Genomic DNA, 18,240 nt, shown 5'->3' on the forward strand with positions numbered 1-18,240 from the left:
TTTTACAATGGATCATTAGCATGCTTGATATTATGAGACGCGATCTGTGCCGGACCAAGCACTGCATAGTTACATTCACTCTTCATGCAATGATAATGTGTTTGCTTCAGTTCGTACGGACACCTGGAGACCTCGCATTTCTCATTGACCCCGATCTTCTTGAACCCCTGCGAGCTGATGTTGTCTAGCTTGGTGTGGTATTTTCGGTGAGTGAGAACTTTGCTGGAGTCGGTGCAGTTGTAGTTGCACTTGAGACAGTGGAAGTGGGAAGCCTTGCCTTCGTACTCGCATTCATCGCGTCCACAGGGCTGGTTCATACGAAACTGCTGCATTTCCCCACCAGTCAGACTGTCGATTCGCTCATGTCTTAACGTGTGCTGTATGAGGCGAGAACGATCACTGAAGCTGTATCCACAGTCTGGGCGCGTGCAGTGGAAATGCGTGATGCCCTGGCGATACGCACATTTAACAAAGTTACAGTCATCCTTGTGTCGAACACGGATATAACCTTCAGGAATGCTGTCATCTTTGCCACTTTTGGTGCTTATTCCACCATCGCTTATCCTTCTTTGCTTGACTGCTATTTCACCACTGTCCACAAAATCATTATGTCTGGTTCTCATACGTTTCCTCCCTGATCTTTTAGAAATACTTGTGACATTGTTTGACATTTTACTCTCTTCTTTTGAGGCTTCTAAACTACTTTCATCCATAGTACTCTCCTCTTCATAGTGGTTGCTATTTTCAGTTTCAGATATGACTAATTTCCCATCCATACTTTCATACAGATTCATACTACTCTGAAGATCTGATGTGCCATGAGTTTTCTGAGCTTTGGCAATAAGACTGGAGAAAGTGGATGGATTCAGATTCAGAGAATCTGAAGCATTCAGCTCCCCATCAAGTGAGTTGTGTTCATCATCAGAGCTCTGGGCTGACCTATGCGCCCTCTTATTTGTTGGAACATGTCCTTGATCATGATTCATTATGGCTTGTATTTGGTCAGGCTTTGGTGCAATGGTAATGGGACAGACAGCTTTCCCAATGATTTGCTGGGAATCATTCTTTCCGAATTTCAATCCATGCTTTGAAATGTGTGCCTTGACTCTATTCATGTCGGAGAAAGCTTGATTGCACTCGAAACAATGATAGTGGTCCTTCTTCTTTAGCTTGCAAAATGGTCGCCCACAGTTCTGATCCAATCCATAATGCATCTTATTCTTCAGGTCAGACCAGGTGGGTTGTGGAATGGTGTTCCCTCCTTGCTGTAGAAGAACAGCCAAAGGTAGAGGGTGTCCTGTGCTGGATATCATTCCAGTTGCAGCAGTAATTATGGTTGGTGTGATACCCGCAGATACCATAGGGACAGCTGTGATTGCCCCGGACACAGCCATCGGATGAAAAATGGTGGCATCTACTGCAGTGGATACTTTGTCACTGGACTGTCCTGATGAAAGGCTTGACAAGGGATAAAAAGTTCCTGATGTTTTGATCAAGCCCTTGGCATCAGCAGGAGCAATGGGAATAAATCCAGCTATGGAGGTATTGTCAGTGAGTGAGAGAGTTGGATCTTCTTTGTTTGTGCCATTTACTTCAGTGTTTTCGTGCTTCTTGTTGTGTTGCATCATGGTGCTGTGGCGAACAAAGGAATAGTCACATTTGGGTCTGACACAGTGGAAGTGGCGATTGGCTTTGTTGTTGTGGCAATGCGGTCTGCGGCAATTGACATTTCTATCAAAGAATTCAAAGCCCTCATGAATCGTCACAAAGCTATGGAAATCTTTTGCGTGCAAATTGAGAACATCCAGTCGATCGGTGGCCTGGTAGCAGCGAGGGCGAGCGCAGTGAAAATGTTCCTTCCCCCTGTACAAACACAACTCGTCCGGGCAGGGATTGTCCTCTTCAAACTTTTTAAATCCATTGATCACCGTCGGGTTTTCACACGAGGGATTCAGTATTTCAGACTCTGTCAGTTCCACTTTCGGAATAACAGGTATAGTATTTCTGGGATACTTGGGTGGTCGACCTCTTTTACGCGGTGTATCCTCTGCAGACTTTGGCGAAGACTTGTACGTTTTTCCGGCTGAGCTGCGCGCATACTCGTGGATCCTATAGTGTTCAAGTCTCCCAAATGTGGGGCCTTCATGGGGTACAACATGTGTGCAGCCAGACTACAAAAAGAAGTAATAAATTCAAATGAAACCCAGCTTATTTTTTATGAGATAACATAAATCAAAACATGTCAATCAGAAATTATATATGCATTTGAAACTGATGCTATGCATTACCCAGATGCAGTGATAATGTGTCTGCTTGTTGCTGTACTGACAGTTCTCTGGGCACGTGTCTGTGTCGGAATACATAACATAGGCGACAGGAGTGATACGGTCTTGTAGTTCATGAAATCTATAACCAAAAAAGAGATTTAATAAAAAATCAATGAAATCATAAAAAACACTCAAGACAGAAGCAAACCCACAAAATTATATCTTACTGACCCTTTAAGAAAACCTAAAAAATTGGACTTCATAAACATGAATGATTCAATGGTAATACAACTCAAGAACCTACCTGGCATGTTCGCGGACACCATCTTTTGATTTGAACAACACCAGACATCCCTCTACTCGACAATGGTAGTGGTCCTTGTAAAGGTACTGACAGCGAGAGTTACACGGGTCATTGGCTGTGTACCTTAAATAATTGAAAAAGACAAAAATGAAGATAAATTGACTACTACAAGTTTATCAAGCAAGTCTTCGAATTTATGCAAAAATAAAAACAAATTCATGTGTTTTGATATTGTTTCAGTACCTGATGAGGTAGTTTTTCCAAGATTCATCTCTCTCTTTTCGCTCCTGAGTGTTGTTAGCTGCAGTCTTTGATAACAGCAGCGGTGTATTTGGTTGTGGGATGGGGACATTCAACCCTTGGGCTAAACTTGTCTTAAAGTGTGCTGGTATGCCAGTCTCCACTTTGGGCTGTGTAGGCAGAGACATCGTTCCTTGCACCGCAAACTCCTGTTTCTCTTCTTGCTTCGTATACACAGGAATGGGTAAGGTCAGAGAGTCATTCAGTTTCTCCCCCCGGAGGCGGTCTGCGTGCTGAGGCAGAACCATAGTCTCCTCCTCCTCCATCCTGTCCAGTTCTTTGTTGTCCGATTCCTCCGACTTCAGACTCTTTACATCCGAGTTACTGTCATCCAGGGAGTGTTCGGACATGGGAACTCTGGAGTCGCAGCTCTCGTCTTTGAAATCGTCGTCGTTGATTTCCGTTTTGATGGAAATGGGGAGGGACATGTGGCTGAGTGGACTACTAGTGAAGGACTGATTCTCACTCGCTAGATTACTTCTGTACTGTAGACTAGAATCCATGTCGTTACTGTCCTCTCGGTACTTTCTATAGGCCGTCTCAAAGTCACGCCGTTCATGCTTTCTTTTATGAGAAAACAGCTGAGCAGTAGAATGCAAAACGTAAATACAGCCTGTAAAATGAAAAAAAAACCTTGAGAAAAAAAACCTACAAAAAATCAAGCACACAATGTGTATAAAAAATGCATAGACACTGCTAAATAAGGGAAACATAACTGTTGTTTCAATTTTAAGTTAAAAAGTGAAAAATTGAGTTATTCCCCTTTGTAAATCATGAAATTAAATATGCTGTCCTACTTTGTATTTTAATTTTTGATCTGCAAATATTTCCTGTATATCCTACTAAGATCTCTAATTTAGATTTGTGTATGTTTCATACAAAATATGGGATAGGAGCATTCATGGATATTTTCCATATTGTATAATTTTATCTTGAGGGGATAATTTTTAGTAATTATTTTTTTTTTTTGGGGGGGGGGGGGAGAAAAAAATAATTTCTTTACTTCATTCTGGACATGGCAAACAAGCAATTTCCTAAATATGGCCTAGCTAAGAAGATGAAAAGTACCATACTTGAATTCTATCCCTCGTTACATGTACTAACAAAATGATATACCCATAAACCCAGTTCTATGTCATACCTGGTCTAATGCAGTGAATATGGTTACTGAGTTTGGAATATCTACATCCAATATATCCGCAGTGTTCATATTTCATAAACTTCTTAAATCCATCCCGGCCAAGCACTTCATCCTTTTGGTGGTATGTCTTGTGCTTTTCTATAGAAATTAAAGATAATAAAAGTTATTTCCCTTTAAACAGACTACCAAATTCAATGTGGCTCAAGACAACTGTAATGTTTGTACAAATTAGCTATAAATTGGCTGTTATAAAGATAAAACATTACTTTATAAGTTTAAGTATATGTATATTAGTAAGGGGTGAGAGAAATAAACATTTTCCCAGAAAGTTGCTTTCAAAAACATTTACCGGTACTTGGGCAAAAATACTTTTATGACAATCAAACTAACAGCCCTTCCAGATTCAATAAATCTGATATCCCCATCTACAAATTTAAACAAATATGCCATAAATTAACATTTTTGAGGCCCCTCTTTATAACTATTGTCTTAAAAATACCTATTAATAAAACATACCCATATCTGCTTTGTTTTTGAAAGTGAAGTTACAGCCTGGTCTTCGACAATGAAAATGAGTCGTTCTTTGTCCGTAAAAAGCACACAGAGGTGTCCCACAATCCTCAGTGGCGCGGAACCTCTGGAAACCTTCCTGTATAATGGCTGAATCCTTCCTGTGGTAGTTGGCGTGCATCTGTACATCTGATGTACTGATGTAAACTTTGTCACAGCCTTGCTGTAAAAAATCATACAAATATTGTGTAAAATAAAATTTCAAGAACATTATGTTTCTGCATTTCATTTTTCACTGAAAAATAATTAAAGGTTTTTATCCAAATTAATGAATATCAATTTTACAGGATAACTCTGACATCTACATCTTTATCTTTTACAATACAGACACTGTAATCCAACTTTTATTTGTGGCAAGATTCTCTAAAACCTTGTTGTTGCAAATATTTTTTGATTGCCATGAACCAGTCATTATGGTGACATCTCTTTTATGTGCTTAAAATCATTTGCAAATCCATGCAATTGATTGCAAAAAAAGTCATCGCAAACCAGTACATCACTAGTCAAGTCCTAGTGAATAACAGTTGGTTTACAGTATGTTCTACATCCTACATGGTGGTTTACAGCGTTGACTAACCTGTAAACAGTGGTAGTGGGTCTGCCGACCGTTGTGGGTACAGGTGCCATATTTCTGACTGCAGTCGTCTAGGGGACTATACCGCATGAATCCATGCTGGAGGGATTCCTCTCTCTTCCTGTGCCATTTGTAGTGGCGGACCATCTCTTCTTTCTTGATGAAGACCCGAAAGTTACAATCCATGCAGTGGAAGTGCTCCCGATACCCCAGCTCCTTGCAGTACTTGACTTTGCATTCCACGCCACTGCTGAATCTTAAGGTGAATTCAAAAAGCATTCATACTTAATTTTATAATTTCTTGAAAACTTAATATAATTTAATCATAAGCCTTTTTCCTCACATTTGATTAAGTTTATAATACCATTTGCCATCTGTAGGAATGAAACTGAAATCACTGTAAGAGTGAGTTCTTTATAAGCATTTTTTGCTTTAACTGAGTTTTATTGTAGATTGGGAAGGAAAGGAGAAAATGATTTCTTTCCCACATTATAGTAGCTATATACTGGTAGTATTGATTTGAAACTGTCCCAGGTGCCCTAAAACTGCTATTACCTCTTAAGGTACTTGGAGTAGTCCGGAAGTCCCGGATGCTTGATGGGACTCGGAGAGCCTGGACTCTGGTTGTTGAACACTGCTTTAATATAAGCCGCACTGTTTGTAAACTTGTCATCTTTGATCACTGAAAAGAGATTCAGATCTTACAATAATGCATAGACAATCAAGCAAAAATATGCTTTGAATTGTAGATATTGAATTTTAAATCCTGGATGATTTTTTCATTGCATTTCACTCTCTCTCTCTTTCTCTCTCTGAATTGTAGAATCTATGTACAATTGAGTAATGGATAACTTTTTCATTGCATTTTACTCTCTCTCTCTCTCTCTCTCTCTCTCTCTCTCTGTGTGAATTGTAGAATCCATGTACAATTGACCCCCTCCCCCCTTAATGACCCCTCTTTGACCCTAAGGTATTTATTGTATGGATATGCATATGTACATATGTATATGAATAAAATTATGAATAAAATGAAATCTAAAATTTCGTTTGATTTTCTTCTATTATTTCCTTCTATGGATTGCCAATTCTTCTCAATGTGCTTGCTTCTGTACTTTAATGACAAATTAAAGCCTCAATTTTTTTTTTCATTTGATTATTCTCCTATCTATATATTCACTACTTTCACAAAAAAAAAGAACTGTACGCTCTCTGTATCTTGTTTGTTAATTGACAACACTGGCATTCAAATTTTTGGTTACCCATTGGAAATACCATTAGATACCATTGTATACTTAGACTTTTAAAAAATTAGAAAAACTAAATTTTAAAATTTTAGGCTTAAATTTGTATGTGGTCATGCCCATTTAAATAGGGATACTAAGATTATTTCAATTTTCTTGTTCATACTTCAAATCTTGGACAAAGTTCAACAAAATAAAGATTAATAAAACTTTAATTTGTGTGTTCAAAGTGTGGTTTTTTGAAGTGAAGTTTTTCCATTTTTAAATGACAGCTTAAATTGTGAAATCGAGTAAAAGACATCGTCATGTACGTATTCAATGTTATTCGGTTTGGCAGTATTTCAAAAACCTGATAAACCAGTAAAAGATTTCCATTGTTATCGAGAAAAACTTGCAAATTAGTCATATTGCATATAAAAAATGTAAAAACCATTAAGTGTTCAATGAAATTGCATTTAGGCTGGTATTCTTTAAAATATATATTTTCAATCTATAATGTATATAATTCATTATCATAAATATTGAAAAAAAACAAAGGAGTTCATTGATAAGTCAAGCTACATCAAACAAGATATTCTAGTTTTCACACAGCTCGCCTTGACACAATGGAAAATAAATTTTCTTGAAACAACCGAAAATGACAAAATCTTGTATATTTAATAATAAAAACCTTCCATCACCATCAGCACATAACTTAATGACAATATGTCAAGAAATTAATAAATTTCTCTGAATTTTAATTGCAAATTTGAAAAATTAGAATATTAAATTTGTCTAAATGGAAATATACAGAAAATCTGACTTTATATCATCTTCTTTTACCTGAAATTGCTGCTCTCACATTAAATGGGAGCATCATTTGAATAATATTGTTAAAAATCAAAAACCAAAGAAGAAATTCACTTAATATTTAAGAATTTATGATGAAAACATGACTAGGTGACATTTTGATTTATAGACTTAATTTTCATATAATTAAGACAGAATGATAGAAGAATACAAAGAATGTAAAATAGTTATGACTTTTGATAGAAATCTAATCGACAAGTAATGACCCCACACACCATATATTATAAAAAGAAATTGCAATTATATTTCAAAAAAACAATTTTGCTATCCTTAATAGATAATTTGATATAGGCTTTTTGCAATCTAGATCAAAAGAATCTTTACGTAGTGTATTTTTCATCAACTGTTCTAAACTATTTCAGATTCAAAATCGGAGTCTGTATATATGTACATGTATTTATCAATAATAGTATAAAATTTCATCGCAACTAAAAACATTTTCTCATGTAATTTCTACAATTTCATGAATAAAGTATGTTGTGTCCACTATACGATCTAGCTAGCTTGTATGATTAATTTCATTTTCGTATCCCCGCATATAAAGTTACACACATTAAGGATTCTTTCATTATAATAATGTACTAACTGACAACAGAAAATTTCAGATAAAATTGTATATGTATCCTGTGAAAAATAATTCATTTAATTTTCACACAAATCTAGACTACATTATTCATAGCAAAGTAACAAAAAGTGGAATTTTTTCACCACAATTCTGACATTAATTGTTGCATATAATGTTTAAGAATAAATATTTTATTTTGAAGAAAAAAAAAGATGTATTTCATTTTCACTTATGTAAATGAATCTGACAAAATTCGCAAAAGAGTATCTTAAAACCAAATGTGAAAGTCTTTATATCTTTAAAAGGAGGGGGGGGGGGACTTTTTATACTTCAAAATAAAGTGCAAACAATTTCTTTGTATACACAATAAACAATATATACTTATAAATAAATTATATGAATTACGGGACATGAGCATGTGTAAGTTTTTCACAATTGGTGACCTAGCTTATAAGACAATATACTGACTATTTAACTTATATTAATTACTGATTAATTAACTTGGTAGGACTTAATTCATAATAACAATTAGTTCACTTTGCATCTACAATAGACATTGAAACACGATCACATGACATATAGACCAATATATCACCAGAAAAGGTGTCAAGATTTACCACCGAAAAATAATGCCGACTTCCTTAATAATACGAAATAACAGACATTAGAACAGCTTTAACTGTCAAATACAGAGAAACCCCCTATTAAGCATTAATTGAAAAAAAAAAAAACCCAACATTTGATGGATCTTTGTGATTTATTTAGTACCAATACAACTAATATACTTCTCTCCAAATTCTATTTTCCCTTTTATTCTTCCGAGTTCCACAAATAATATGCCTATATATGTATGTTAAACATATGATTCAGAAATGCTTGAATAAACTCTGCTACAATGTGGTACATTTATTTGCTATCCATTGCACAAATATGTTTTTGTTTAATATGGCTGATTTAATTGTATATTTTGCAAAATAGTTGCGAGCACCTGATACTGCATTCTAAACGTCCTCATGAAGGTCAGTCATGTATGCGAGCCTGCATGGCCTAAATATTTTGGATGTAATATGAGTTCAATCACATAAAAATTCTCTGATTTTAAACTGCATCATGGAAGGTTGTTGCTTTTACCAAAAATTCCAAACTTGGCATTTTAATCAGTTTTGCGAGAAAAAGGTTGGCATTTAAAGCAATTTATTTCATTTGCAGCATTATTACATCTGTATTTAGTTGCAGTAATTGGCAAAAAATGTAGCTATGCAATTCAAACTACTGCTTTGTCAAATTTATTCTACTAGATAGATGAAGACAATATGAAGATGACAGATGATAAAGATTTACCATAATCTATGTAACTCAATAATAACTATTAATATGATATACAGAGCATATATCTCTAAGATATAGAAAACACTCTTTCAAACTAAAAATTTTTAACCACTATAATTTTTTTCTTAAAATTTTATTGATTTTAAAGTTACATTACCTTTCAATTCATGAATAAAGGATTCGGTCTATAAAGTGATCTACCGTCACTTTAATATATATAGGCAACCATTAAATTTAAAAGAGACTTCATTAGCTTTCAAATCACTGATGTCAAAGAGGCTGGCAATGACAAATGTTTAGATGTTACTTGTTTTCATATTTACATACATTCAATAATTCATGATGGATACGTTGGCACCAAAAGGTTACTGCAAAAATTGAGAATAAAATGTGGAATTACTTTATCTAAAATTTCTTCAAGATAAATATAAAAAATTTGATAATTAATTTTTAAAAAAACCACTTACGTCGAGGGCAATAAATACTGCAAATATGTAATAATTTTACAATGTGTAGAAAAAAAGTAAAAATCATAATAATTATTGTGTTTTTCTTTAACTAAGTAAAAAATAATAATGTGAATATTTATTTTAATTCTACGAGGGGTTAGGGTGGAAGTTGCTTCAATCGTGCTTCTTCTATCTTATTAAAGGAAAATTACTTATCAAAGAATGTCATTTTTCATTAAAATAGACCTGGCCAATCAGTGATAGCTGACAGATAATCAAAGAACGTTTCCTCAACAGTTTTTCTTGTCTCCAAAAACACCATTTCTGTCATTTTAAGAAATTTCTAGTCACTTTTCTAAAATATATCATTTTGACATCACCTTTCTGAATGTATAATAACATGAATTTACATACTAGACATGATTTTATGCTAAAAGTAAATTATTTTGGGACATTTTTGTCATTAAGAATTAGATAATTAGCTTTATAATACATGCACTAATACTCCTCTTCAGAATCTAGGAAGATGATTATAAAAACAGGCACCTGTTCTAGCAGAAATCTCTTACACACATGTAGAGAACCATTCCCAAATTTTTTTCAAACCCATGTCATTATGCCACGAAATTTTACAAGGAACAACCAAAAACCCAGACAATTTAGAAAACTACAGTTTCTTGTGTTTCATGTTTGTTATAAACTTTATGTTCAAGTGAAACAAATTAAACTTTGACGTTTTGTATTCTAATAGAATTGAATTTAAAGGCGTTCATTGTAAATTAGCAAATTTAACCAAAAGAAAATACTTTATTGTCTCCAGTGCATAATGTTGTGAGTTTGATTCCTAGCTGTGTCTTTCCACTTCGGGGTTAATAAAGGTAACCAAGTTATGACCATTCCCTATTTTTAATTTAATTTTTTTCATTTCGCAACTTTTTTTGCAACTTGAAATTGCCCGCCATCTTAATTGACCAATGTTGTTTGTTAGTTAGCCAATGAGAATTTAGGAGCAGATTTTACTACTGAAAATACGAATTTTCAATTCAAAATGTCAATGGCGCGGTAAATATGAAAAATAACACCTTGAATGTTATGGTTTAGGTGTGGCATATAGGACCAGACCATTTATCTACATATGTACTTCATTCAGGCCATATTTAATTAATTAGAAGGATGCTGATATGAAGATGATGGATAAATTCTAACTTTAAATATGCATAAAGGGTATGTTTGTTCATTATGATAAAAATGTCAACCTTTAATCCAGGTATTGAAATAACTTGTCCGCAACCTAGTACATGTAGCATGCAACTAGAATCATATCTTTACCAATGCAATATTTATAATTTAAGCCCATTTTAAAAAAAAATGGCCACATGATGTCATTATAAGAAATCAGTTTAAGTAGAACGAATGAACCCACAAGTGTCATTTAAAATTTCTGACTTTAAACTTTTTTTTAATGATGATTGCAGAAGATGACAGCAGTATCACTGTATATCTTCTTTTTGATTAATCAGTACCTACAATTCAATCATTTTGTACATGTAACAAATCCTGGCTTACAGTTTTCAGTTGCCTTGAGCAAAGGCCACTTTTATATCTAATCCTTAACAGCCTGGCAAAAACAACCCTTCCCAAAATGAAATAAATTATTGATAATCTAAAATTATGAGATAAAATATGCTTATAATCATACATTGTTTAATTTGCAAAACTATTAAACCAAAGGTTTTAAATGTTAACTAGCTGATAGACAAACTTTTAATTTTGTTTCAACAGAACCTTAATTTTAATACAGATTTAAGCATGTTGATCAATTGCCCATATTTTGAAATACTACTGGCTGAATAACCAAACTTGCTGTGTAAGCATCTTTCGATCACTCTCAAATTTACAACAATGGTATTTTCAAATGATTTAAAACATTCAAATATCTAGACTTTAAAAACTGCAACTTTCCATTTAATCATAAATAGCTAGATAAAGATTGTGTCCTTTAACAACCTAGGTTAACAAATAACGTTGTTAAGGCGGTCAAGATAAGACAAACTTTAGTTGCTATGGTATCTGGCAGTAAGGCTGAAACACCCACTTATTTTGGATAATAAGAACATTAAATTTCAGGTCAAATATTTGAATTGTGGCCCATGTACATATCATATACAGTCTTAAGTTGATAAGTAAGGTTGAAAAATTGTGGATTTTAGGTTAGCTAGATAATAGGACTTTTTTCCCGAAAGAATTGATAAAAACATTTAAAATGCGAGACAAAAATTCTTAAGAATGAAATAATTCCCACAGCTACAAAAAGGGTGTGTGTTATTTTTTAATTCTAAGTAAACACGAGTTAACATTTAATATTTGTCTTCATCTACAATTTTTCCTGCTAGAAATCTATAATAAAAAGAGTTATTGAGCTGTTTTCTGATGCAGCCATAAAGCCTTCAGAATTGCTGCCAACATAACCCATTAAGTAATTATTGAAAAATAGCCTGATTGCCATGGAAACACCTTTAATATTGGAAAACGATTTTCACGTTACATAAAACACCAAAACCAATATTTATAAATAAAATTATCGATGGATTTGGAGTCCTGGTTTACATAATATTGATTTTCCATTTTATTTGGACATTTCTTTAGTGAGTCAAATCTGCCTTTCAATTATAGCGGAAAGGTAGCCTTAATGGAAAGCAGGGTATCTCTCACTACACAAAATCAAAAGAACTCTGCCATCTAATTGCAGCAATGGAAGGCTGGAAGAGAGACTGAGTTAGCTCTTTGTGGCGAGAGCAACTAAGAAATTTGATATGGACAATGTACATCTAATATCACATGAATCTACTCAACTCAATTAATAATTCAATGAAACAGATCGAAGAAACTTTAGAGTGTGTACCTGCAGAACTAAAACATTGAACAGCTGATATAGTTCAGGAACCAATAAGTTCATGAAAGAATACTGCATCAATAAATTAAGACTTTCATTATCCTAAAAAGTCTTTTAGTCTTTCTTTTCTTGATCCTTGCAAAATCACACATGACAATAAAATGTTATACTGTTAATATATATCTATAGTGTTTGGGATGATTAGGAAACATGGCCATAAACTAGCCAAGTATCTTATATATATTCAGCTGCCCCGAAACATCTAAAACAGCTCAATTGATTTTTGGAGTAAGTATTAAGGCAATTTTTTTTTATGGAGCATTAATTGATTCAACAAGTATTTCTTTTTTAATATAAATATTTAATAAGTCATGATACTTATGGCATAGTTTCATAGATGTGGAAAAAAAGGACAGGAACTATGAATGCATGTACTTGGGTGTGGGGGGGGGGGGGGGGAGAGGGTGGTCACATCCCCCATTTAGATGGGTGGGTGGGGAGAGGGTGTTAGGAAGACAACCATGTACATGTATGCCATGTCAGACTTCAAGCTTTTCAAACTAAAGGTTACGTTTACCTATACACACTTATTCAATGTTTATCATTCCTTAATAATTTTGGTGAATTTCCAATGACGATCCAGCATTCGCTTAAAAAATGTTTAAAGATCTTTTGAGCAAATAATTCATTTCTACCATAGCAACAATAAACATAGAAATAGATCTTCCTAGCAACTCCATCAATCTTTTGTTGTTCAAGTAGATAAATCAGTGAATGCTCATTTTGGCAAATTGGGAAAAATTGATCAATCACATTTTCAAAACATTCATTCTTTATACATGTATTCAGGCTTTTATAGATAAATAGCTGTGCCATTGGCAACCATTCCTTTTAAACACACAGTAAAAGCTGAATAAACTCAAAAGAAAGTAAAGGGACCTAAAGATTTTTACCTTTTCAAATTGCACATACACCATTTAAAAGACAAAATAGCAAATAATATTTGTGTAAAAAATAAATATATCGCAATGAAAGTATATTATGCATTCTGAACGGAAATTTTATTGATTTTTTTTTCCCAACCAAGAAAGACAGGTCTCAAAATTCCCTCAAACTTTGGTGTAATCTAGACCTATATAAATTTATTGCATTAGAAATGTCAAACTTATGAAAAGCTGGATATACTTTCACACAGGATTTAACTACTAAGTATGGCCCATTTTACAATGAAATTCACATGAATTTGAAGTATCACGAGACTTGGCATCCCCAAAACCTCTTCTTAACGAAGAATTCTAGTTTAAGAGTTTTATCATTAAAAAATCTGTGCATATCAAATCTCACCCTGGTTCTCACGTTAAGAACAATGACTTCTGAAGAAGAACAGTCAGTTTTTTTTTTTTTTGTACAAACTATGGTATCGGGCAATCAATTAAAACACAGAAGTGACTTTGGGAATCTTAACTTCATATTCCTAGGCCAGCCTCTTCGATTCTCATTTCATTTCAACTCATTAGGACAAGTAGCATAGAATTGTTGGGGTTCTACAGAAATAATGCTTAATAACATTAAAGATAGGGTGGAACTTCTAAAAAGAGTTATTTAGTACTGTAATTTCACACATTCAATAAATCCTGCACTTCTGCATGGCTAAGTTATATATAAAATGCAAACCATGTATCTTTTCAATTTGACAACTAAATTAAAAAAAATATGGTACTAAAAAGAAACAATATCGAAGCTAACAACCTTAATCTAGAAAAATTAAACATGAACTATCCATAAATATTTGAGAAATGACTTTAATACTTTACTTTTTAACAAAAATTAAACACATTTCTCCCATTAAACTCTGTCATCCGGTTCAGAAAGTTTGGATGAAAAATATACCAACTGTTTACTTTATAATTCAACAACAAACTTACCTAGCTGATTCATGCAAAAATCATTTTCTCTGTTTTTTATTTGACATCTGATTTTCCTAAATAGGGACAAAATTTCTCTCTCTCTCTCTCTCTCTCTCTCTCTCTCTCTCTCTCTCTCTCTCTCTCTCTCTCTCTCTCTCTCTCTCTCTCCCTCTCTCTCAGAGAATACTGAATCCTTTACTGTAGTAACTCAATGCAAACTATTTAAATATAACCTTGCCTAAAAAGTAGTCTTAGTGTAAAAATGTTCTGGATTTGAAAATGTCCATTTATTTGGCAGCTGCCAATCTAGATCATGCTATGCATTTTGAAATACTCTAGTTATTCTAATACTGCATTTTGATTTCCAAAATATGGTGCATATTTCGTCTGGCTATGGAAAATAATTCTATACCCTTTTGAAACCCTCAATTCTTGTGCAATGATACCAGACAGGAACCAAAAATATCAAACAATAGATGTGTTTATAAAAACAATTTAAAAATATTTCTGACAATGAATCATTACACACAAGTGAAAGTGGTTTTTTTCCCCTCCTTTTCTGAGATTTTCCTTCAGAACAAAAACGTTCTCTTGACAAAGTTATCCTATCTACAAATTCATTATTTGAAAATAACTTAAGACTCTATTATATTCGCCCAAAAATGATTTAAGATCTGTTACAACATATTTATGAAAAAAACTTCATTATTCAAGTATTATTTTTCACTTAATTGATTGATTTTTAAGGAGATTCTCTCAATTTTGAATCAATAAAATGCTATAGATTTGTGGAGTGCATTACTCATGTATTATTTCTGATTCAGATTCAATGGGGGATGTACATATTAACACTATTAATCTTGTCTAACATTACCGGTATTAAACACTTAAAAAAATTTTCTCATTGACCCCTCCCTGATTTCTAAAAATCTCACTGCTAAGAATCTCAGTATAGCTCTATGACTTAAACCACAGGATTTTTGAAATGTTCAAAATTGTTTACCTATATATAATGATTATGTAAATAAGTAGATTTCAGCTCAGTTTTTGGTTAATTATTTGAAATGCTGACTTTAAAATTGTTGGGCCTGGAGAAATGAAGAACAAATACTACATATGCAAACAGATGACAAAAACTTGAATAACGTCACAAGTGCTTTTGCGATGTTTGGCATGAAGGAGTTTTGAAATGTAGGTCTAAATGGGTATCACACTTCATGTCTATATCTATGGAATCATCTTGATGCAATAAGTTCAATACTATAAGCCTTTAATAATTTTTTAAGACAACGCACTTCATAAAAGCATGTTTAAACTTCCTCTGTTCTGATGTTACCTAATGACAAATTACAGTAGCTCTACAGATTATAATAATTAAACGCTACACGAAATTTAATATTACCCACAAATATAAGCCCCCACACTGTTTCTGTATATTTTTAAATAATTCCTAAATGCTTGAATTGATTCTATTCTTTCATGTTATTTTATCGTCTTTGACCCAAAATCATGCGATATAGATTTTTAAGTCTGTAAACGGCCTTTTAAATGGATTTATTTTAAATAACAAGTTTGGGTATTTTTGAAAAAGTTATTTGACCAGAACTAAGAATCGGTCTTTTAAAAGATATTTACACAATAGAATGTTTTGGGTTGCCAAGGCAATATGGTTCAATAGTTTGGGTTATAAAGGATTTTACATTGAAGCTAGCCAAGAATTTTTGTTCATTTATCGCTGTGTTACGACTTAACCGTACTTTGTTTAGACATGTCATGAATTAGAAATTTCAAATCAATACATTGATAAATAAGCAATTTTGACAAGAAATATAGAATCAATACTATGAGCTATATAACTGAAGAAAAATTACGTGTTAGAGGAAAGCTTTACATAACTGAATATTGTCTTTGATATAATGCCTGTATAGTGCAAGTCATATGATTCTTGATCATGTACCACTCCAGAATTTTACAAAATAAATGATTCATCATATTAATGATTTTGGTATCCCGCTTTTGTTGCTTTTTTTTTAATGATTAGTGCACGTTAAGAGTTTTCTAAAATTGAATACATAAACCCAATCAAATCTTGAATAAAAGCTTTTTTTTTAAGTGACAAATAGAACAAGAGACTTATTAGACCTTCTGCAACCTACTGCATTTGTAATTGCACATAAATCTACTTTTTAGTCCCCTAAGTATTAGGAGAAGGGTTGGTGTGTGTTTTTAGGGAACAGCCCCCCCCCCCCCCCCTCCAAAAAAAAAAAACTTACCTTCATTATTGGTATTCTTGGCGTTCTTGCTGGACTGACTGCTTTTGTTAACCGATGGACTGACATAACTAGTGTAGATGCCTTTCTTCTCTGTGGATATCACTGTGTCAGGGGACACTGAATCGGTGGATGGGGAGGGGATGAGGGGAGGAATGGGTTTGCTATTTTGTACTTTTGGCACTGGCTGTGGACTCTGCTTATGAAGAATTTGATTTGATGTAAAGTTATTGGAAGGAATCTGCTGTACAAGAGAATCTCCTGATCCCGCACTGAACCCATACATTGACAACAGCTCGTTCATCGTCGACTCAGCATAGTCTTTTAATACTGTCATTTCTTGCTTCTCTGTTTTTTCTGCAAGTTTGATCTTTGAGGAAGAAGAAGAAGAGGAAGATGAAGCCGATTTCTGGGGATTACTTGTCATTTCCAATTGAGAAACAGCTTGATGTTCACTGGCATTAGGCAGTGACTGACTAGATTGATTGAATTCCTGAAAATCTTTCTCCGAATGATCGCTGTCCTCTGTTGATTTGGCCACAGAGAGGTCCAGAGGTGCTGCAGTGTTACCTGGAGTGCTGAATGACTGCGCTGACTTAAGTGGTTTCCGTGACTGTTTTCTGTTTTGTAAAGAATTGTTGATACTAGCTGAGACTGGACTATTGTCAGTGTCATTGTGCACGGTGTTGGCCGAATTTTTTTGTACCATACTATCCTCTTCCTCCAGGCTTATATCTTCCTCAGGCGGAAAGTCCGTATTTTGATTGTTTATTTCGTATTCGGCCAGCTCATCGTTCTCATCAGCACAGTCCAATTTGTCGAGAATTTCCCGTACCTGAGCAATATTTCTTGGGGCTGCAGCTTTTCGACTTTTCCGTCTAGATGACCCGGCACCTTTCTTTTCTGATTCTTTGTCTATCAAATACTTTTTACTTTCCAAAATCTCATCTCTAAAACTCTCCGCGTTGTTCGTGTCACTCTCATTCAATAGAGGTATATTATTCTCTTGCTCGCAAATCTCGAGCTCCGAGACAACATCGGAACCTTCCTCCCCACTCAATGATTTTAATTTGGCACAAATGGCGTCAAGAGTTCTTACTTTCATTTTCGCAGTCATGTCTGGAGAAGAAAAGTTTTTCTCCTTTCCTGCAAAAACAAAATTAAAACATCATCAAAATCCAATGAAAAGGAAAACGTTTTTCCAAATATAGTGGCAATCTGGCAAAGCATAATTATGATGTATACCATTTTTCCTTCATCTGATGAAACTTATTTATACCTATGTTGAATATAAGTACATGTTGATGTATAAAAGTAACTGAGTGTCTTTACTTTAAAGAAAATGGAACAGTTGGACGGTAAATCATTTGTGATTAAGGATGTGTCATTAAAAAAAAAAAAGAGAGAAAGATTTTGCTGTATGTCAAAATTCATGAAAAATTTATATTATGCATGCTTAAATCAGCTAATGAACTACCATGAACCATTTTTACATAATTTTGAAAGAACTGATTTATGTGTCAGATGTAGATTCATTTTCCTTTTATAAACTGTCAAAATGCTTCAAATATATAAAGTACT

At 33.8% G+C, this 18,240-nt stretch overlaps 1 protein-coding gene across 5 annotated transcripts in view; it reads right to left on the reverse strand.

Moving 5' to 3' along the window:
* Window positions 1–18,240, reverse strand: part of LOC105328679 (zinc finger protein castor homolog 1) — a 22,893-nt gene continuing 4,653 nt past the window's right edge. For all 5 annotated transcript variants that reach the window (XM_011429658.4, XM_034482618.2, XM_020067381.3 and 2 more), the window contains 9 exons: window positions 16,663–17,805; window positions 5,712–5,838; window positions 5,160–5,412; window positions 4,529–4,745; window positions 4,013–4,150; window positions 2,815–3,484; window positions 2,572–2,694; window positions 2,289–2,406; window positions 1–2,171 (listed from right to left, as the gene is read on the reverse strand). In XM_011429658.4, the coding sequence (XP_011427960.3) occupies window positions 3–2,171; window positions 2,289–2,406; window positions 2,572–2,694; window positions 2,815–3,484; window positions 4,013–4,150; window positions 4,529–4,745; window positions 5,160–5,412; window positions 5,712–5,838; window positions 16,663–17,776 (4,929 nt within the window). In that variant the 5' untranslated portion in view covers window positions 17,777–17,805 and the 3' untranslated portion in view covers window positions 1–2. The remainder of the gene's footprint in view (window positions 2,172–2,288; window positions 2,407–2,571; window positions 2,695–2,814; window positions 3,485–4,012; window positions 4,151–4,528; window positions 4,746–5,159; window positions 5,413–5,711; window positions 5,839–16,662; window positions 17,806–18,240) is intronic.

This window comes from Magallana gigas, chromosome 3, assembly GCF_963853765.1.
Source record: "Magallana gigas chromosome 3, xbMagGiga1.1, whole genome shotgun sequence".
Taxonomy (NCBI): Eukaryota; Metazoa; Mollusca; class Bivalvia; order Ostreida; family Ostreidae; genus Magallana; species Magallana gigas.